This window comes from Vidua chalybeata, chromosome 3 (assembly GCF_026979565.1).
Source record: "Vidua chalybeata isolate OUT-0048 chromosome 3, bVidCha1 merged haplotype, whole genome shotgun sequence".
Classification (NCBI taxonomy): Eukaryota; Metazoa; Chordata; class Aves; order Passeriformes; family Viduidae; genus Vidua; species Vidua chalybeata.
In genome coordinates, this window is record NC_071532.1 from 67,609,639 (window position 1) to 67,632,247 (window position 22,609).

At 38.6% G+C, this 22,609-nt stretch overlaps 1 protein-coding gene across 1 annotated transcript in view; it reads left to right on the plus strand.

Annotated features, from left to right (window-relative positions):
- Window positions 1–22,609, plus strand: part of REV3L (REV3 like, DNA directed polymerase zeta catalytic subunit) — a 115,060-nt gene that overhangs the window by 90,748 nt on the left and 1,703 nt on the right. Inside the window, exons 20-31 of the mRNA XM_053938560.1 lie at window positions 4,039–4,157; window positions 4,734–4,852; window positions 5,807–5,948; window positions 10,257–10,501; window positions 11,471–11,579; window positions 12,430–12,636; window positions 13,270–13,379; window positions 14,405–14,519; window positions 15,911–16,048; window positions 16,885–17,075; window positions 18,797–19,043; window positions 20,475–20,684. Coding sequence (XP_053794535.1) covers window positions 4,039–4,157; window positions 4,734–4,852; window positions 5,807–5,948; window positions 10,257–10,501; window positions 11,471–11,579; window positions 12,430–12,636; window positions 13,270–13,379; window positions 14,405–14,519; window positions 15,911–16,048; window positions 16,885–17,075; window positions 18,797–19,043; window positions 20,475–20,684 — 1,952 coding nt within the window. The remainder of the gene's footprint in view (window positions 1–4,038; window positions 4,158–4,733; window positions 4,853–5,806; window positions 5,949–10,256; window positions 10,502–11,470; window positions 11,580–12,429; window positions 12,637–13,269; window positions 13,380–14,404; window positions 14,520–15,910; window positions 16,049–16,884; window positions 17,076–18,796; window positions 19,044–20,474; window positions 20,685–22,609) is intronic.

Consider the following 22,609-nt stretch of genomic DNA (forward strand, 5'->3'; position numbering starts at 1 on the left):
AAAATGTAAAAATCTGTAGTGTGCCTGTACCTCAAATAGTGAGGTTGTAACCTCCTTATAACCTTCCCCCCATCAAAGTGGATATAGGGGAAGTAGTAAAGATGAGAAGAGTTATCCAAATGTGTCTAGTAATTTAGTAATTTGGGATTCCATAAGAGACAAAACAGCGTAGGAAAGGTAAAAACCTGTGACATACTGAGGGATGTAAAGGGAAATAGAGATTGGGTTTTCATGGTCATTTCCAATGCGAGAACTAGAAATCAAGTGAAGCTAGCAAGTAGCAACTACAGAATAGAAGTTGATTTTTAATCTCAGCATTGCTGAACTCTGAGTTCCTTGTCACAAGATAGTACAAATGCTTAAAGTGTACATTGCTTTAAAAAGAGAGAAATTCTTGCAAGAAGAATCCATTGGGAGCTATGATATATGTGAAAATAATGTCTGGCCCTGTAAATGGTTGAAAGCTGGAAGAGTTGTAGGGAGAGTATCAATAACTGCTTCCCCCATCTTGAAGCATCTGCCTTTGAGTACATGACAGAACATGATACTGGGCTACTTGAATCTTTGAGCATACCCAGCACAGGAATCATCTTTTATGTATCTGTCCTGTGTGCCTGGCCAGGAGAATATGATGTTTTAGAAGCACTGTGTTCACACAATCCTTCCTTGAGGTTTGAATATTTGTATACTCTTGATGCTTTCAATGATTGTGACATGTTTGGAAAAGAAATGAGTTATAGAGTCCTCCCAGAGACAAGAAAACACAAGAAAAAAAATTGTGTCTTCAGCTGAAAGTTGTTGGCAACTGAACTGTGGTGAATTTTTAAATACTTCATATATGAAAACAGGATCACATGATAGTTTAAATATGAACAGGCCATCAGTGCTCATAAGTTTCTTTCTTCAGCACAAAGCTCTCCAGTTTATTCTTCAGGAATAATAATGGATGCATGAACCTTGTTATTCAGTTTCCCTGATGGCTCAAATTGAGATAATACACTAGTTGCAAAATAATGCCTCTGGGTGTGATCTTCAGAGGTACTGAAGGACGTTCAGAAAAGTTTTTGACCCATTACATCTGAAGATTTGCAGTGTCTGTAGTAAGAGGAACAGTAAGTGTTGTAGTCAAAGGTTTTTGAAAACCTCCAAATATCAGAAAGATTTACTGGTCTACTGCAGAAGTATGGCTGAACAATCTCTTCAGTTTGGGACATGTGCCTCTGCTGCTGTTCTCAAAGGCTGAGTCACAGTTTGTGTCTTGCAGGACAGCTCTGTGTGCACTGTAGTTGATGCAGAACCAAACAATTAGCAAAGCTGTTAATAGTACCCATCTTCCTGACATAAGCTCTTTCTCAAGTTACTGTTTTTGGCATACATATGAATGGGTCCTCAAAGAAGAAAGGGATCTCTATGATTCCTAATGGTAGCCTCCCCATGTATTTCGCAGTCAGGTTTCCTTCCCTACAACTATCAAGTCCCACATAACGTAGGTTTAGTTCTAGTGAAGGAAATCAGGATTGTAGCCCTTAATATTTTTGTACATGAAGTTCAAGTGGGCATGCAGAGCATAGGCACGATCTGCACAGCACTGGTATTTGTAGTGCAGGTGTTCCTGTGCCAGCTGGTAGATGCGTACTCAGAAGTGGAATATATAACACTTAAAAATGTTTCTAAGAACTGCTGTTATTTTAAGGTAAGTGTTTGGTTTCTTTTGACAGAATTGCAGCAGAAAGATGAGAAAATGTTTACACTGATGAGCTCTTCCTAGAAATGTCATGCCGTAAATGTCTTGCACGCATGACCATATACGTGCAAGTTGTGTTCTCTGTTGCTTTGTGGTCTCTCCTTGTCTGTGGTTTTGACCCCATCTGTCTTCCTCTCGCTTTTCCAACCCCTGTGCTTCGTATTTCCCTCCCTTCTTCACATGCTGTATTTTCAGAACAGGAAGTGCTCCTTCAAGAAGTATGCTTCTCTTTCCTCCTGTTGAAATAAAGATGGAAGGGACTTTTCCTTTCCTGTGATTTCAGCTTAACAAAAAGAAAGTTGGACTTCTCTCTGCTTTTGCTTTATTGGCTGAGTCTGGTGCTACCTCTGCCCTTTACAAGTGAACTATTCATAAGTCATAGGACACATCAGAAGAGAAGTGCATGCCATACCTGTGCATGGTGGCATTTTTTGTGTGGCCTCCTGTTTCCTCCTTTGCATCACAGTTCAAAGTTAGGGAGTGGGTAAGAGAGAATGAGAGGAGACTTCTTTTTATTTTGTCTCATGCACTCGAAAGATAGGAAGAATGTCCTGTTCTGCTTCTTACCAGCATAGTTCCCAAAGAGGCTTACCTGGTTCTGGTGATACATTTCCCACACCAGTTGTAAGGTAGAGCAGGTTTTTGTAATATAGTGGTGCTCATCACAGGCAGAGTTCATCAGACGGAGAGTCTCTCTTGTGATCACAGTATACTTTGCTGTCTGTTTTTTACCAGCAAGACATGAAGCAAACTTAATATAGGAAATCTCCTAAACAAATCAAAAGAGAACTAGGATGACACTGAAGAGAGTAGAACTAACCAATAGTTTCTGCTTCCAGTAAAAAAAAATATATGGAGGTGGAAGAAATGCAAGTTCCTCCCTTTGACAGGAGATCCAGCATGTGGAAATGATGAAAAGCAGAAATAAAAATGTTGCTACTTGGTGGGGCATTTTTCCATCCAAACGTGGAAAGAGAAATTGCTGGTTTTCCTCCTTAAAAATCTGAAACAATAAGGAGGTTAAAAAGATAGTGTGCATTTTGATGAAGTATACAAAAGGTCTGCTAAATTTTGTCAAGGATCTGTGATTTACTGATAAGGTCAGTAAATGGCGAATAAGTTTTCATTTTAAAATTTATATGGCACACATTTGAAGATCAACATACAAAATTAGTCTGTATTATGTTGTTTCATAGCTGTTCTGCAGCATTTCAGGCAATTTTTACTTCTGTTACCAAGGGTAAATGTGCTTCATGATTGTCTGAGGATCTAATTGTTCAGTTCTGATCATTATTGTGAAGCAGTGTGTATCCACACTTCTATACTCTCTGTCCAAAATGTTCTGCTCTTTATACTGTACAGACTGTGCTGTACCTGATAAAGGAGTGGTGGCAGAATACAAAGCAACCAGCAGTTAAAAATGGGTATGGATTTAGAATTGTGGATAAATTGCCTTGAAGTGATTTCTCTCCCATTAAACTAATAAGAAATAAGGCTGAGGATCAGTGTGTTTTCATAATGGATTTTAGTCTGTGTGGTCCACTTAAAAAAAAATCTATGTAAACTCTGGAAAGAACACCAGAACTGTAAACTTACAATGACTGAAAAAAGATAGTTTAAAGAAATGTATGCCAAAAAGACTGTCTTCTCTTGTGCTGCAGTATTCCAAATTCCATTATGACAGAAATCAAGGATGGCAAAAGAGGATATATTTCTCTACTTTGTGAGACAGCTGTCTCACAAAAAGATTTAGAGTTCTGCTTCTGCATCTGTATTGGTTCCTTCCTATTTCCTTCTTCCTGTGCTATCCGGAACTCATGTCTACTTGCTCCCACTGCAGTGGGAGATTGAATGAAAGAGATTGAATTTTCTCTCCCATGACCTGGTTCAGACTGTGTAAGATCATTGCAAGTAAAGCCTTGAGTTATAAAGTCCTTAGGGCAGAAATCACTTTTTTTTTTTTTTAATGTTGTGCACTACTGCATGTGCAGCTGACTCTCAAGTAACATTCAGCATTGCATAACCAGTATATTCACTACAGAGAATATATTGCCTTGGACATTATTTCAGTGAAGCCAAAGTAAGAGTTCTCTGCAAAGGGCAAGAGCAGAAAAAACTGGGGGAGTTTCATTTAGAGATTGTGTGGATGACTGGTAAATAAATAATTTTGTAGAATCAGCAGTAATCTTTATGAATTCTTATTTTTCTAGAGAGAAAATTGGAAGAGGGATGGTTTGATATGGTCTTGACTGTCTAATAACTTGTCTAAATATAGTCTCCTTTAATGTCTTTAGATGAAAATAAAGAGAACAGATTCGCCACCGAGCTGGATGAATACGGAGCAGATACAATGAGCGAAATAAATATTGTTGGGCGAATTGTCTTGAATATTTGGAGAATGATGAGACATGAGGTAAATTTTTTAAAAGGTTCATGTTTTGGTTTACTGGGTTTTCTAATTATTGCAGACCTTGTTGAAAGTTTCATATAACTTACACAATTTCTTTCTTTATACACCTTTTCAAATAGAGTAGTTTGCTAGTTTGTGAGAATGAGTTTTGTGAATCTCTAAACTGTAAAGTACTGAAGCCTTTATTTTTTCAGTAATATTTCTTAATGATTCTCCTTTTCACTGATTTGTGGGTTTTGAGAACAACTTACTTGCTTTAGGAATTTGTCTTTTTTTTTTTGTTCCATTTATAACTTTCCATTTAATACTTAATACTTAGCCCAGTCTAGAAATCTTGTTCTGACCAAGTTCAGACCTGATCTTTATGAACTACTTAATTTTGCATATTTTTTTCAATTGATAAGGGATGCTTTTTCCTGACTTGTAAATAGTTAAGGATTTCTAAGAGTAAATACTAACCTTTTTAACAAAATACTAATAAAAAGTTAATGAATTTAGTTCTTGCAGTTTTTGAAAAGTAGAGATTTTTTGATTTTGAAAGTCATCATGCATCTTGACATGTCCACTGTGTTTTTCTAGGTGAATCTGACGAATTACACTTTTGAAAATGTGGGCTTTCATGTTCTTCATCATCGTTTTCCTTTATTTACGTTCCGAGTTCTGTCTGATTGGTTTGACAATAAGGCAGATGTCTACAGGTACTGATCTATTGATCCATTTTGTTAGCTGTTTTTAAGGCCAGATTCCTAACATTGGGCAGGGCAGGTTTAAGGTAAAGTCACCATAGGAAGAAATAATCAATTTAGCTCAGGCGCTAGAACACTGTATATGCAGCAACATGAGTTTATTTACTTGGATGTTCTATTGCATAGTTATACCCTCAATATTACAACAAAATATTTCCAGTTACATTTTCAACATACCTGAGTAGATGTACTCTTTGGAAGTTCTGTAATGTCTTTGTTTTATTTTCAATATACTATTCATCAGAAGGGCTTTTAATGAACTGCCAGGCTTTTGTTTCACTTCAAGTGCATGTCAAGCAAGCTAGGCTTAAAAGTATCACAAAACAGCACACAGAATGTTGTTTAAGCTTAAAAATACCTTCATATGACATGTATCACATTCAGCTTCACTCTTCTTGAAGCAATTTGGTATTGTGTGATATGAACAATTCATGAAACTGAGTACTGATCTGCACATTGTTTGTGACATACATAAAATTTCTGTAAGCGTTTCTGTAGCTAAGCGGAAAAGTGGTTTATACAGAAATTATGAATTTATGTTCAGCTGTGGTAGACATTCTTAATACAGAAGGATGTTTCCACAAAGGTCCTCTCAGTTAAAAATCATGTAAAGAGAAGAGGAGTTGTGTCTGTTTTAATAATCCTTTGGGGCAGTGAGGAAAACAGGATATAGTAAGTCATTGCGAGATGCCTTAACAGTAGCTTGCTGTAACACAATGTGTGTATGTCTTTAGAATACCTAAGTGTATATTTATATATGCCACACTTTTGAAAGAGTTGTATGAAAATGTTCTAGAGGAAAATTTTATCTGCTGGTTTGTTACAAGTCACCATAAAAATATATTTGTCTTAGTAGAAAGGGCAGCACTCTTTGGATTGTTTATAATGAGGTGTTCACTCTCACAGATGGAAAATGGTTGATCATTATGTTAGCCGCGTTCGTGGGAATCTCCTGTTGTTAGACAAACTGGATTTGATTGACAGAACAAGTGAAATGGCAAGACTTTTTGGCATTCAGTTCTTACATGTATTAACAAGAGGCTCCCAGGTAAGACTTTGTTCTCCTTATACTTCACAAAACCAAAATAGTTTTTACAAAATGTTCTAGTTCTTCAGTTTCTTCTCAGTCCATATGTGTATTTTCGTAGGGTCAAAGAAAGCTGTTAGCATGAATTAACATGAAATTGAAATGTAAAGAATAGCCTTCAATCTATTATTGCTGCTTTTGAATTGCCTAGTCTCAGAGGCTAAAAATAGAGTTCCCCAAATGTGATCACACCTGTGAATCTCTTCTACTGCCTTCAGGAGCACTAAGCTTTCCCTTTGAGTTGGTATTGTTCACACTTAATGAGACTGAAAGTGCTTTCTAGAACATTAGGAAATATAATTAATTGTGTTTTAGAAAGATGAGATTAGTTTCTTTCTGGGCAGACAAAGCAGCATTGAGTATGTTCTAAGTGACATTTCTGGTGCAGCGACCTGTGGGTGAGATTTTACAATAAGACAAGAGGGGCTCTGGCTTTATCAAATACATGTTGTGCAAGATGTTTGTGGTTCTGTTATTTTGATACCAGCATCAGAGGGAAAAGGGAGCAGAACAGAGCAAGATGTGCACTTTGTTTGAGAGCCCAGCAGTCTCCAGTAATACCAAAAGCTTTCCTTGCCCAGATTGTGAATGATTAGGCTAACTGAGCTGCTTTCATGGCTACATGTGAGACCTGACCAGCACCTGAAATCAGTCAGATACTCTGTCATGTGTTACAGCTCTTCTGTTATCATAAGCCAGCCAGGTATGGGAGTGTCTGAAGCTGCAGTTTCCTTAACAATTCAATGCTCTTAAAAAAACATTTGCCACCTTTTTTTCTTAGACTGCAGTTGCCTGTGTCATCTCTTGACCCAGAGCACGTTCTTGTTGGTCTTTCTGGTAATGATCCTGTATTTGGGGGAAAAGGGGAGCAGGCTGGCAGGCACCATCAGCAGAGCCATGGCAGTGTTCAGTAGGTATTTGCCAGTTTAACTCCCCAATCTGGTTTACCATATTAGCAGAAAATACCACTGTTGGAGCAAGGCAAGAGAAATGCACAGTTAGGGACAGGGAGTGTGGGACGGGCATACTGCCAGCACAGATATGCTTAAGCTGTCATGATTGCAGCCCACAAAGACTGTTCTGCCTGTCATTTTCTCAGATGTCTTTGAGTGGGAGTGAGCAACAGAAGCATGCTGCATTTTCTATCCTGACTGTTCTTTTCTCTTCCCTTCTGTGCACGTATGTTCTGTTTCCATTGAAACTTTCTAGATCACAAAAATGGCACTTGCAACAACTCCCAGCCACCCCAAATAATTTTTTTCACACAGAAGAGTCACTACCCTTTATGAAGACACTCACCCTTAGCCAAAAAATATGTTAAAATGGAATAGTAATAAGAACAGATTTCAGATATTTTATTTTTCCATGTTTGTATCTCTCACTGAGTTTTACAATAACTTTCTAAAATTATTTTTGTTTATTGTACTAAGCCATCGTGAACATTTCTTAGAAGACCAAACAAAATCTAACAAGATCACAGGCATACATATAATTAGTCAGATATTTGAAGAACTTGCTGGTTTTTGCACAGGAGTCAGCAGGGCTCATTGAGAGAGCTTTAAACTAGATTTGAAAGGGAAAGGAATAAGATCAGACTCACTAAAGATAAACCTGGGAGCATCACACCGGTGTTTGAGAAACAGTGTCCTAGCAAAGTCCTTTGGCCTGCTGTCTCAGTGGAGGTAGGTGTGGTAACCACATTTCTCTCTCTCAGGATTTTTCATAAAGGTGCACAGAGAGAAATGAAAGAGAAAACAATTTCTGTTTCTGCTCCTTGTTTTTCTCTTGTGGAATGTGTTTGAAGAATTGTTTACCCAGAGTGATCGCTTGGTTGGATCATGGTGGATTGTTTGAGCCTGATGGCCAGTCAGATCCACCTGTGTCTGGACTCTCGCGAACAGGGTCACGAGTTGTTGGTAGTTAGATATGATAGAGAAAGTAGCATGTAGTTTTTAGTGTCCTCCTTTATATAGTATATTAATGTATTATAGCATAATTGTAATAAAGAAATCATTCAGCCTTCTGAACTGGCGTTAGACATCATCATTCTTCCCATTGGGTTCGCCGGCATCTACAGCAGGTAGGGGCTGTAGGTCCACATGGGAGCAAAGACAAAAGGATTATTGATGTGTTAGGAACCACAGATGCACCTGAGAATGGTCATATAGGGATTAGGGCTTCTCCCCCTGCATAAAAAAAAGGTGGTAGGATCAGTAGCCCAACTGAGGTGCATCTGCACCAGTGCACTCAGTGTGGGCAACAAACAGGACGCCAGTCCTGGTTTGTATCTTACTGATGATCTGGACAATGGGATTGAGTGCTCTCTTAGTTTGCAGACAACTCCAAGCTGGGAGGGAGTTTTGCTCTGCTGAAGGGTAATAAGGCTCTAGAGAGGGATCTGGACAGGCTGGGTCGATGTGCTGAGGCCAGTTGTGTGATGATTCTGCCCTTGGTTCCCAACAACCCCATGCAAGGCTACAGCCTACAGGAAGAATGGCTGGAAAGCTGCCCAGAGGAAAAGGACCTTGAGAGTGCTGGTTAACAGCTGAACATGAGGCAGTGTGTGCCCAGGTGGCCAAGAAGGCCAATGGCATCCTGACCTCAGTCAGAAATAATGTGGCCAGCACCACCAGGTTGTCCCTCTTTACTCAGCACTGGTAAGGCCGCACCTCAAATCTTGTGTCCAGTCTGGGCCCCTCAGTACAAGAAGGACATTGAGGGGCTGGAGCAAGTCCAGAGAAGGGCAATGAAGCTGGTGAAGGGTCTGGAGCACAAGTCCTGTGAGGAGCAGCTGAGGGAGCTGGGGAATCCTTTACTCTGGAGGAAAGGAGGCTCAGGGCTGACCTTACTGCTCTCCGCGACTCTCTGAAAGGAGGCTGTAGTGAGGTGGGGGGTCAGTCTCCCAAGTAAGAAGCTATAGAAGAAGAGGAAATTGCCTCAATTTGTTCTATAGCTGGTTTAGATTGGATATTTAAAAAATTTGTTCTCCAAGAGGATAGTCAGACATCGGAACAGGCTGTCCAGGGTCACATCCCTGGAGTTAAGAGATGCGTAAATGTGGTGCTTGGCAGCATTGGGTTAACAGTTTGATTTGGTTGATCTTAGAGGTCTTTTCCAACCTAAATTCTACAATGCTATTGTAAAGCTACTAGAGAAAAAAATCCAAAATCTACCTCTTGCCAGAACCAGTCCCTGACCACCTTGTCATACTTCCAAGTTCATCACTGGACACAAATTAATGTGCAATTAGTGCAAGGCAGCAGTGGCAGTTTATGTTGCTCCCTAACTACACATCAAACCCCAACCTCTGTTTAAGGTGCAGGCTCTTGTTAAGTCTGTTGGTTCTGTAAGCTCATTTATAACGTCGGGGTTAAAGAAATTATGTCTAATCCATTCAGTACAGTGATTGAATACATAGTGTGTCAGGCAGACAGTCTTTAATAGTGATTTAGTTGCTTACAAAGCACAGGATTTTACTGTTATGTAGAATTGTTCTTTGATATTTCGGGATTTTTCAGGCCCTTGCCATATGTGGCGTTTGCTTTTGACCCCAGGATGCAACAGCCATACCCATGTATGTAGTTTTTACACCATGTATGTATGTTTTCAGCTATTTTGGTTTTTATTCTGAATGGACATAGTGCATACCTGCCCATTTGTACTTGTAAAGCCTTTACTAAAGCATCGAGTAATACACAAATAAGTAGGGCTGGGATTTTTTTTTTCTCTTGTTGCCAGCTACACTTACAACTTCTTGTGGTATCTTGAACAGGGTGTTTGTTGTTTTGTGCTTCCTGTTCTGCTTGTGGTATCAGGGAGAAGGCATGATACCCAGTGCATTTACTGCCTATTATACTTGGTTTCTTTGGTGATCTGCAGGTCTGACAGTAGTATAGTTTAGCAAATGCTCATTCACTGACAGTAGCATGGCCATCCACGTATATTGTTGAAGCCTGTTGGATGATTCTTTTTTCCATATATAAAAAGTACTCTATTCTCAATGATTAGGGCTAAATGAAGAGGAGACACATGGAAAAGTTCTACTCTATATAATACAGAGTACAAAATAATAGAACAGTTAGGGTTGGAAGGGACCTAAAGGTGATCTGGTGATATAAAATACAATTAAAATACACATTAAGAGCACCGCTATTTATTTTAGAAAAGTAGTTATTTGTACTTAAATTCAGGAAATGTGTGTTTGCACTAGTTAATACAGGTTTGTTCTGCACTTTTGATGATAATGGTTATATCCAAACTGTTTTGCAGTACCGTGTGGAGTCGGTGATGCTGCGCATTGCAAAGCCAATGAACTACATTGCTGTGACTCCCAGTGTCCAGCAGCGAGCTCAGATGAAAGCCCCACAGTGTGTTCCCTTGATAATGGAGCCAGAATCCCGCTTCTACAGCAACGCTGTTCTTGTCTTGGATTTCCAGTCCTTATATCCTTCCATTGTCATAGCATACAACTACTGCTTTTCTACCTGCCTGGGACATGTTGAAAACTTAGGAAAGTAAGTTGTTACTCTTTTCTCATGATCTTTGATTCTGTAGATACTTGAGTGTCTTTTCTAAGGTACTGAGAACCCCTGGTTGCCATTGGAAACGGTGGGCACATATGAATAGCACCATTTTCTGTTACACAATACAGACGATAAAAATCTACCATGTGGGTGTGTGCACATGTAATACACATACATATACAAATCAATTGGTATTTTTCATTAAACACAGGATTAGACTGTTCTCTTAAAAACCCCTGGAAACAACTCTGTGTATGATAATCGTGGCGATGCTGATTTTTAATATTGCTTCAGAATAAATTAAAATTACTATAAATCCACCATCTGTCTTCTAACTAGACTGAGGTTATTCCTTACTGAACTATGATTGTTCCTGTATCTCTTGTAGTTCACTCTAGTTCTAATTACTAAAAATTAAAAGGTACAATTGAGTTATTCTTTGTAGCATCTTTTATTGAGTTTAATAGTTATTCTCTTGTTAATTGGAAAAAGATCTCACTGCTCATTATAATTACCTCTATAAAACAGTATTTTGAAGAATGGAAAGATGCCTGCAATAATTGCTAGGTGTCACCATCAGGTTTTCAAGTTCCTGATTTGAAATTCTGAATTTGTAGGAAGAAAGTAAGTGCAGTGTGGTACTTGGTAAACATGGATGGTTTCCATAGGGGATTACAGAATTGAGTACATGCCTCCACTAAGTCAGTATTTGGTAATAATTCATAACACAGAGCAGAATTGATAAATAATGCATACATTGGAATTTAGCTATTTATTACTATTTTGTTCCTAGAACCTTCTGTATGTAGCTAAAAATTTGAAATTATGTTATGTTTGTTTATACCTGAGATTATTCTGTCCTTGCTGGCATTATTAGCATTTTAATGTGAGCTGATGTTTTCACTTGATTAGTCTGTAAATGAATGAATGGTCTTCATATTTAAATTTTGTCTTTATTAGGTATGATGCATTCAAATTTGGCTGTACATCTCTGAGAGTACCTCCTGACTTACTCTACCAGATTAGACATGATATCACAGTGTCACCCAGTGGAGTAGCTTTTGTCAAGGTAATGATATTAGTGCTCTGTGACAGCATTTTCACTGCCTGTTGGCTGACTTAAGATCAAATTGATATTGTAGTTGATATTTTGCTGCATTGAGAGTAGACAGAAAGGCGAGGTTCATTCTCTCATTTCACAATGTTTTTGATATTTGTCAAAGTGCTGAACTTCTGGCATCTCAGGAAGTAAAATGTCCTTATGCTTTCCTTTATACTGAAGGTTTATTTAATCTATAATTAAATTGTATTTTACATGTGCGGTTTGAGGATCAAACCGTAATTATTATTTGTGTGTAACAATTCATTTTTCTCCTGCCTGTATAGCAGGAGAAAAAGGGTAATGATTTGGGAAATGAGACTCCCTGGCTTGCTTTCTATTGTTCTCATTTTGTAATGTGTTCTGCTGGCTGATGTGTAATGAATATGGCCTGGAGCTGTTAAAAATATTTAGGCAATCACCAGCATACCTGTATTTAATGTAAAACAAAAACTTGAAGTAAAGAATATTTGCAGAATTTTAAAAAGATAATGTTCCTTCAGCATTTAATACTTAAAAATTTAACAACTAAATATTGAAGTCCCATTTTAGTTAATAAGGTTATCTAAACATTACATCAACAGGGCTGATAAATATAAAGAACAAAAAGCTATTTGTTCTGCTTTTAAGAGCTTTGCCTGTACTCTAGGTCCCTTGTAATATTTGTGAGAAAAGCCAAACTGTTAGTGGCTGGGGCATCTTGCTAGTTAATTTGTCTTCCTATCAGTGATTAACTAACAGTTCTGGGGTTTGATTTTACTCTTAACTGTTTATGTTGGGCTTTCTAACACCACGTTTTTCTTTGTTCCCTTTACGGCAGCCTTCAGTAAGAAAGGGTGTACTGCCAAGGATGCTAGAAGAAATCTTGAAGACCAGGATAATGGTGAAACAGTCAATGAAGGCTTATAAGCATGACAAGGCTGTGACTCGAATGCTTGAAGCTCGTCAGTTGGGTCTTAAATATATAGCTAATTTTACTTTTGGCTATACTGCTGCTAATTTTTCTGGAAGAATGCCATGCACTGAGGTAAGGGTTGCAGGTAAAAGTGTATTAAAATGTTTGAAAGACACTAGTCAAATAACATAATATTATTATTTGAAACAAACTAAATACCTTCAGAAAAGCTGCTTTTACTTGTAGTACTGAAAATCAGCAACTTAGGATTTATTTGTGATCTCCAGAAAAATATAAAGGTTGTCGTCTTCCTGTAAAGAACATTTGGAGTTGGCATTGCTGTAGAACTGTTTCCAAAGGTAGATTGGACTGCAGTTATAATAGTGGAAATAAAACAAAGCATTGTAGCTTTTTCTGAGCTTTCATGGGAATCAGCAGAATCCAAAAACTAGAGAAAATGATCCTGAGCAGTCTTGTCTTGCTCTGTAGATTTTTAATATATATTATAAACTTCTAAGAAGTTTAAAACAAATTCTTCTTTATTTTAATGCTTAATATTTTTTGATAATTTTTCTTTTAGTTCCTGTTCTTTTGGGGTAACTTAAGTGACCTTTTTATTTATTATATGCATTTAAACCATGAAATAAAATATATCATCTCAATACAGTGATTTTCATAACAAGATCAAGCATGGTTAGACTGTGTTTACCAAGAGCTAGTATTTGGCTTAGCAGTAGAATAAAGATTTTCAATCTAACTTTGCAGATTGGAGACAGCATTGTCCACAAAGCCAGAGAAACATTGGAACGTGCCATTAAGCTGGTGAATGATACAAAAAAGTGGGGTGCTCACGTTGTATATGGTGATACAGACAGGTAATTCATGATCTGCTTCTTAAAATGTTTTAAAATTGTAATAGTTCTTCATAGATAGATTTTGCTTTTGTCTCAACAAGGCAAATTTATGATGCTGAAAAGGATGTGTGGATCTTCTTTGGATGTTGCTTACTGCCTTGCAGAATATGCAAAGTGAATACTACCGAGTTTGCTCAGGTCTCTTTAAGCGCTTTAAAGATTTCCTTTCTTTTGAAAATTATGTGGAACAGAAAGAGGGGTTGAAATATTTTTTCAGTTGTGAATTAATATAAATCTAATTTACCAAATTATTATTATTTTTGTGCCTGTTTCTAATGCCATTTTTATTTTTTAAAATAGAGTAGTAGGCATTGCACCTCGAGTAAGGCACTGTTTTAAGCTTCAGAAGTGGATACAATTCAAAAGCAGCCACCAGAGCATACAAAGATATTATTAGGCTGCCTGACATACATTTTCTCAGTCAGTCTTTCATCTGAATAATAGTCATGCTCTAGGCATATCCATCTCTGTTCTACACACTTCCACACTTGGATAATTTTTCAGCCATTGGGAAACAAAGCTTGTCTGGCTGTCCTTTCTTAATACTTGGGAATCCAGTGACTGATTTTAGCCAGATCTAATAAAAGACTTGACATTTCAAAGATACTGAATGCATAGTGGTTTCATTTAAAAAAAAAAAAAAAACTGGTGGAGAAAGGAAGTAAAATCCTGCTACTGCCCATAGAGGGGAAAAAATGGTATACTAGAGCTCTTTATAATTCTTTCCTGGGAGCTCCCATTTTGCAGTGCGTGGGAGCAATCCATTCCCTGCCTCATCAGATAGTCACAGCATTCATTAGCCCTTTGGCACTCCTCATCTCATGCTGAACACTGAAGTTGCTCAGATTTTTGGCTTTTCTAGCTGAAGAAAGGGAGTACAGCTCATAATAACATCCCTGCCTTGCTACCAGGAAATTATAGCATATGATTTTCAGGAACTATGTTGAATAGATTTGCACTCACTTCCTATGTCTGATTTCTTGTAGCATGTTTGTACTCTTGAAAGGAGCCACAAAGGAGCAGTCTTTTAAGATTGGTCAAGAAATTGCTGAAGCTGTAACAGCAACAAATCCCAAGCCTGTTAAACTGAAGTTTGAAAAGGTAAAAGGAAAATAATTTGCTTGAAATGTGTCGGGTTATATCAAAACAAAATCAACAAAACAAAAACCAAACAAAAGAAAAGCCCCCAAAAAAAGTTGAAGATAAAAGAGTTTTCTAAACCCTAATGTACATAAGGATAAACAAATCACATGCTGTTTCTGTAGATAATAGTGCAAGCTCCTTAATGCCTCAGGGATCTTTTCAGAGGAGCACTACAGTGTGAACAGCAAAAAGAAATCTTCCTAATTTCACATCAGTGGCTTGTTGTTCTGGCAGCATCAGGCAGTTTGAATTTCTGTCTCATGACTTTTTGGAAATATCTCCCTCAGTTTGGTATTCTATATCTACAGTTGAATCAATGCGTGCAACTTAGCAGAGGAAATGTTCACCATCCCCAGTTCCAGTGCATTAATTACAAGCCTGATATTTTTCAGCCAGCCTTAGCACACTTCAGTATATGTCCATGTGATACATACACCTGTAAAATGACAAGTCATAAAAATCCATTCATTAGGCTTTTGGAAGAAATATTAACCACAACAAATATTTTATAGAAGAGTAAGGCAATACGTAACTGATTTTGCTGGAAGTTCATCACTGTAAAGTCATTAGCAAGGTGTTCAGGTCAGTTAGCATTAGTTCAGGTGGTCTGGATATTTCCAAAGTACATACCTGACTCAACAAGGTCAAAATTTGTAAGCCTGAGGCACCCTAAACTCAATGCTCCCTCTTCCATGAGAGTCAGGAAAATGTGGTGTTATCCCAGTAACATTTCAAAGAAGAAATTGTTCTCCATTCTTTCATTTGAAAGTAGTCAAGGAATACTTACCACAATCAAGAATAAAATAAGAGGTTAGAGAAAACAAGTAAAAGAGATCATGACCCTAAAAATCCATTCCTGAGAAAACTATTCTCCAAGCACAGGCATTTAAAAAGCATATTTGCTCCAAATCTAAATACTAGCAGATTTTTAGCATCTCCTTAAGTTTGAAAACAGAAAGTTCTAGGACAATACTTTTGCTGGGAACATTTTCTTCTCTGATGTTTAAAATGAAGTTGTCTTTATAAGAAAGAAAGAGTTACACTAAAAATGGTGACAGGTGCAATCCAGAAAAGTAAAGGTACTTGAAACAATTTATACTGTGTGTCACTTTCCATCTGAGCTTCAGCTAAACGAAATGTAAAGTGATTTAAGAATAGAACACCACAGATCCCAACTTCCTCAGCCATCCTTTAAGAGTACTTTGATCTATTTTATCAGTTGTAATGATTTAACAAAAAAAAAGCAAACAAAAAAAAAAGCCCAACAAACAAACCAACAAAGCACTTAGGAAATCTTCTATGTTCCCAACACATTCCAGACTGGGCTGTCTTCTTTCTAAACATTGCAGGTCTACTTGCCATGTGTCCTGCAAACTAAAAAGAGGTACGTGGGTTACATGTATGAAACACTGGACCAGAAGGACCCAGTATTTGATGCAAAAGGCATCGAGACAGTCCGAAGGGACTCCTGTCCTGCTGTTTCCAAGGTAAACTACTCATAGATTTCTTCCTGAATGAAATTATAATCTATTATTTAATTTTTTATTTGTCCTTTCTCAAAGTTTCTAGTCCTTTAGATTAAGAGTTGTCTTAATCTTCATCTGTTTTTCTTGTGTGAGCTATTTGAAAGATAAATTGAAGAGCTTTTACAGCATTACAAGGATTTGTATTTTGCAGTTTATATTTCATCCCATAAAAAGCCATTGGCCCATGTAAGCCCTCAAGAAAATTCTTGATCCAGTTCACTTCAAATGAAATTATTACTGCCAGTAATAATGCAGTTGAGTGAGACACGCTGATGTGTCTTTCAAATAGCTCACTTATATAATTCTAGTTCAGCTAAGAATTCCCTTAAAATACTTTTTTTTTTGCCTGTTTATTTTAAGCTGTGTATTGAGAGGTTAAAAAGAAATTAGGAAATCTTGTTCTTAGCCAAATTAAAAGAAATTTATGCCAGTAAAAAAGGTCATGACATAGAAGGATTTACTAAAGTCATAGCAAAATATTTTAGATGGCAGGGAAAAACATCTTCTCTCACACTTTGGAAACTTCTATTATTGTTGGAAAAATCTTAGTGCTGGAGTATGGATGATGTCATGGAAGATGTGGCAAACTGAGGAAAGAGTTATCCAGTAATGTGTTTATGAATGTCTTTGAGTGGAAGACATTAGAACCTGTTGTCCTATCAATATCCTAGTTCACCACTGGTAATTTTTCTAAGCACTGTATTTGTATTTCCATATAATTTACTGAATTAAATGCAATTAATTCTTTTTTATTCAAACGTACATGTTTTTCTCACGTTTCTCTTTTGGTTGTACAGATACTTGAGTGTTCTATCAAGCTGCTATTTGAAACACGGGACATAAGTCAGATCAAGCAGTATGTTCAGAATCAATGCATGAAGTTACTGGAAGGAAAAGCCAGCATGCAGGACTTCATCTTTGCAAAAGAGTACAGAGGGAGCTCAGCATACAAACCTGGAGCCTGTGTACCTGCTCTGGAAATCACCAGGTAATGAGATCAAGAAGTGCTAAGCATAGATATTTCTTATCTTGACCTTTGTGCTGACAGGTTATGGGTAGGAGCTCATAGATGTGGAAACCCAGGGCACCAGGAATATTTCTCTCTCTGCTCTGGGGTGTCCTGACCCCCAGGGGAGCACTGACTTTGACCCTCATTCATGGAGAAAACTTCCAAAGCCTCAAGGTAGACTAGAAACCACAAAAGTGTGAAATAGATTGTAGAGATTGTAGATAGTAGTGTAGTATGTCACATGGGTGAGGAATTTAGGTTTTAGGATTTTTAGTATGTTATAGATGGGTTCAAGATGGAGGGTATAGGGTGTTGTCTTGAGTTCCCTTCTTCTTTCTTCTTCTTCCTCTTTCTTCTTGGGTTTAGGTGGTATCTTGTAATTGGGTAGAAAAATCCGCATTGCGGGTCTTTAGGGGTCAGTTATTGGGTTAGAAAGGAAAATAATTTAGGCTCACTTCTTAATTGGGTAGCTTAGTTTTTGATTAGACTTAAAAGGCCTTGTAACAAGAGATTGTTAGCCATTTTTGTGCTCTTTTTCCTGCACGCAGTCTGGTGCAGACAGTGTGCTGAAGTTTTGATAAGATAAAAATAAACAGAAGCTGAAGACTGAAAAAGTTCAATGCGTCTCTCATTCCTGACACAGAACTGCTCCAGGAGGGTCTCCCCTGCCAGGGGAGCCCCCAGGGAGTTGCCCAACTTGGGGCCTGCAAACTCACACATAGGTTTTTTTGTCTTGATCTTTGTACTGACACATTAAATAGCAGATTGTGGATATTTTTTCTCTTGACCTTTGTACTGTCGAGTTACAGGTAGCAGTCAGATGTCTTCTTCAAATACTGTTGAAGCAGTTGTCCCTAGCTTTCTCCTGTGTATGAAAAGAGATGGTCCTGGAAAGAGCCACACATTCAAGAGGAAAGTCTTGTCAGAACACTGTAATAGTGTGTTCACTTCTGTTGCTTACAGTTTGGGTTTTATACAAGGGCTGGACTCTCCAAGTAACTACTCAGGGTTATTAGATATGTTACAGATTGTGACGGTGATGTCTCTTAGTGCTGTGAAATACATTACCAGGCATAGTTTTTAGTTTTTAATAAAGTACCTTACTTAAAGTTAATATTTCATCCTGTTGATGTCCTTGATCAGTAATAGACAAGTAGATAATGTAAGCTGGAACATTTTGTCACCTTGCTTAATACAAAAGGTCTTCCAATTAAGCTATGCTTCTGTAATAAAACATTGTCAAAGTCCAAAACTAATACCTACTTCAAATTGAATTGTCCTGTGCTTCCTGAGTAAAGGATAATTCAATTTGAAGCAGGTATCATTCTACTGAGCAAGCAGTCTCAGAAAGCTAAGGACCAGAATTTGACCAGAAAGCAAATTGTACTTGAGCTCCTTTTAGTACCCTGGCTGTTCTTTATTAAAATATTTCTTTAAGGAAGTGGTAGCTAGAAAACAGTCGGCATACAAATCCAAGTGACCTGAAACAGACCGTGTCTTTAGGGTTTGTGTCCCAAATTCTAAAATTTAGGTCCAATCACAAGGCAAATAAAAAATACATTTTGGTCCTGTGCTTCATAATAGGCCCTGACTCCAGTTATCTGGAGAGCAACTAATCTAATCAGATGGGGAAGCTTACAGGCAAATGAAGTAACTATGAATTTGCCTCTGGATGCATTCTCAAGGCTGTGTTTTGACAGGAGAATGCTTGCCTATGACCGTCGCTCTGAGCCGCGCGTCGGGGAGCGCGTGCCCTACGTCATTGTGTACGGCACGCCCGGCCTGCCCCTGATCCAGCTCGTCCGCCGGCCTGTCGAAGTGCTGCAGGACCCCAGCCTGAGGCTCAACGCCACCTACTACATCACCAAGCAGATCCTGCCCCCCCTGGCCAGGGTGTTCTCGCTCATTGGCATAGACGTCTTCAGCTGGTACCACGAGCTGCCCCGGGTGAGTGCTTTCAAACAAGAGTCAGCAAGTGCAGTGCATCTGGGTGCAGTGTTTGGCCTTGTTGTGACTTCTAGTGGAATGAGGTTGATAGGAGGCAACAGCAAAGGTTATTTTGTGAAGCGGTGTTTGATGCTCAAATATGAAGTCCTGATTCTTAGATCTTCTGTGTGGGGTTTTTTTTTCACATAGTAAATGAGTTTTTTCAGCCCTTCTGTGCAGGGTTGATCACAGTCATCTTCTGTTTCCTAATCCCTTCTATAGTTTAAGAGAATATTTTGCCATAACTCTGTATTTTTAGCAGTATGTGTATGTGCATCTGTTTGGCCGTACCACTTTTTACATCTCTCTATATTAGATGTTGGAACTCCTGTTTTTCCAAAATGTTCTGAAGCTCTCTGGTCTGTATAGAAAAGGTGGCATGCCCTAGCAGCAGGAACACTTTAAAAATTTGTGTCACCAGAAATTTAAAACAAATAATATCCAAACATGACTTCTCTAAAAGTTAAAGAAGTCATTGAGATGCAGGAAAAGAAGCATTAGATAGCTGGATTTTAGTTTGTGATTCCCCTGACAAAAAGGGAAGGTGAAAGACAGTGTATCTCTGTAGTTTGGTTATTCTGCTCAGAACAGACTTCAGCAACATAGTAATATATCATGTTCCCACTGCAATATAGCAGGATAGCTGTATTTCCCAGTACAGCCTTGATTGACTTCAGTTCTTCTTTTCTTTACCTTTCCAATGGCACCGTGGCAGTCACCTTAAGTATCTCCAACAAGCTGTTCTAAAAAGGTAAAAAGAGCCCTGGCTTTCTGCAAGGCCAAGGAGCAGTGAGGAAGTCACAGGGAGCAGAGCAGCAGGAGAGTGAAGGATAGCACAAAGCAAAAGTCATGCAGCAGCAGGAGTAAGTGCAGAGCACAGACTTCCCAGGGTGATGGGGCAGTGGTGGAGACTTGTTCATGGAAATCAGAGCATGAGCTAGTGCCATGAATCAAAGCACCATGGCAGAGCTGTGCCCAGAACTGCCCGGCACAGACACTCAGATGAGGGCAGGCAGCATCCAGAAGGCAGCCACTGGAGCTGCAGCCAGGGCACGTTTAGATGCAAATCAGATCAGCAACTAAAAAAGGAACAGCTGCAGGAGCAGAGTTTGAGGTGAGATCAGGAGTTAAGCATGTGTGACCAAGGATTTTTCTGGTTACAGTTCCCTGTGAAATAGGTGTTGGGGAGGGCTCTGTTCAGTGTATCACTTCAGGGCTAGTGCTGCACTCTTCAGTGTGCTGTGATCCATGTTCATAATTTGTGTATGAACCAGGCCCTGCAGGCCATCTTGCACTTTCTTACTCCTTTGGGGAAAAAAAAGTATGCAATCTAGGAATAAAGCAAGCTACTCTCTTGGAAGTTCATTACCTCTTAATTATTTTTCTTGACAGATTCAGAAGGCTGCCTCAACTGCCCGCACTGAGCTAGAAGGACGCAAAGGCACCATCTCCCAGTATTTCACAACCTTACACTGTCCTGTGTGTGATGAACTGACCCAGTATGGGATCTGTAATAAATGCAGAAGCCAGCCACAGCATGTGGCAGTGATTCTCAACCAAGAAATCCGAGAGTTGGAGCGTAAACAAGAACAGCTGGTCCAGGTACGATTAAAGCATTGTCAGATGTCTGTCAGCAAAAGACGGGCTGAAATTTCAAAGCACTGCATTATTGAATACTCCAAACAGAAATTGGAAGTGTGGTCCAGGTGTTAAATGTGCTGCAGCTTGTTTGCTTTACCCATTGCTGTTGAAGGCAGCACAGCAGCTGTTACTCTCCTAGGCTTTGTGGAAAGCTAAGGCAAAGGAGGGGATCAGAACAGAAGATGCTTTTCTCATTTTCTTCTGGTTTTTAAGAGTGCCTTATATGGCTTGTAGGTCCCTTTTTTTAATGACAGAAAGCTGTGAGAGTATAAAAGATTCACTCTTTTTTTTGCATTAAAATAACAGATGATGTTCTAGAAATAAAAATGTTTGGGTCAGAAAATTTATTCATTTATATGTAAAACATTGATGTGGTTTAGCCTGGGGATTTTCTTGTTACCTTTCCTCCCAATAGGAATTTTCCAAGCTGCATTTCCCCTTGAGCTAGAAATTAAGAGGGTAGCTGACTGTGCTCATGAATATATTACAGCGAAGCACAATGCCTCCCCTTGTGGAAACATATGCATACCCTCACCTAATTTTCATACTGTCATATTTTATAATTAATAAATATTTTAGTTAAAATTTACTTTTAGCACTAGCACGTGAACCATTTTAAAGATTTGTCAGAATGTCAGGGATATAAATGTTCCTAAATCTAAGAATTGATTTGATAGGTTCTCACGGGGTTGCTAAAAACGCGCTGTAATTCACTTCATAAATATTTCATTACTAAGGTGTGGACTTCTTGCTGTATTTTGTAATATTTGCCCTTATCTGCATTGTGAGTGGCAGAAATGGGAAAATGCATGTTCTGCTGTTTTCCTGTGGTACTTTGAACCCTTTGCATTGCTCTTGTTCTGAAATAAAGCAGATCTTGGCAGGCTGGTCCAGCCCTACAGAAGGATTCATGAGTTTGAGTAGAACATCCTCTTGTCCCTGCAACACACAACACTCAGCATGGCCTGGGATCCTGTCCCAGTCAGTGTTTGATGTCTCTGTTAAGAGCATCTGTCTTATTTTAATATGAAGGCATATTTATCCTTCACAGCTTAAATTTTTAGCCCTTTGAGATTATAAACTTGCTGGAGCCAGCAGAAAACTGATGTAACACTGAGCTGTACATTATTTTAAATTGCACTCAAAAATTACATGCTCTAGGTTAAAACCATAGACTTCTCACCTCAACACAAACTGAACTTAGGACTTGTCTCAAGTACCATTTAGTTTGGTCCCTTGCATTTAAAACAGCCACAGCCTCTTTCAGAAGAGCTAGGATAGATGTAGTTCTGAGACAACAAACCTGTTAAACTACAAAGCTGTTAAAATCTTGTTCCTTCTGGTCACAGTTGCAGGCCAGAGGATTGGTATCCTCTGAGGTGCCACCTGTGGGACTTGGCCAGGAGGGGCTGCCCCTCTCCAGCTGTTGCCAGCCTGCGGGGATTTGGTGCTGATTGCCGGCCTGGCATCAGCATGGAACGTGGAAAGAAGGAAAATAACTCGTTTTAAAAGCAAAGGGATACAATTTGGGTTTGTTGATCAGGCTAGGCAAGTGATAGGATAAACTGTGTAACATAGTAATGTTACAAAATACAGGTGTGGTTGGAAGGAAATTTCTAAGGTTTTGGAAAAACTGTTGGAGGTGGCAAATGCTGCAAAGGTTAAAAATAAAATAGCAAAGCAGGAGCCTTTAGTTTCCTAAAGGTGTCTACCTTTGGAAAAACTGTGCCTGCTGCTATTTTATTCCATTATTTGTATTACTTTATTTATTTTATTATATTTTATTTTATTATTTTTCGTGTTAGAAGTACTTTCAAGCAGCATTAACAAGTAGTTCCTTGAACAAGGAGAGCAGTACAACTGCTGTGGCCTGTGTATTTCTGTGT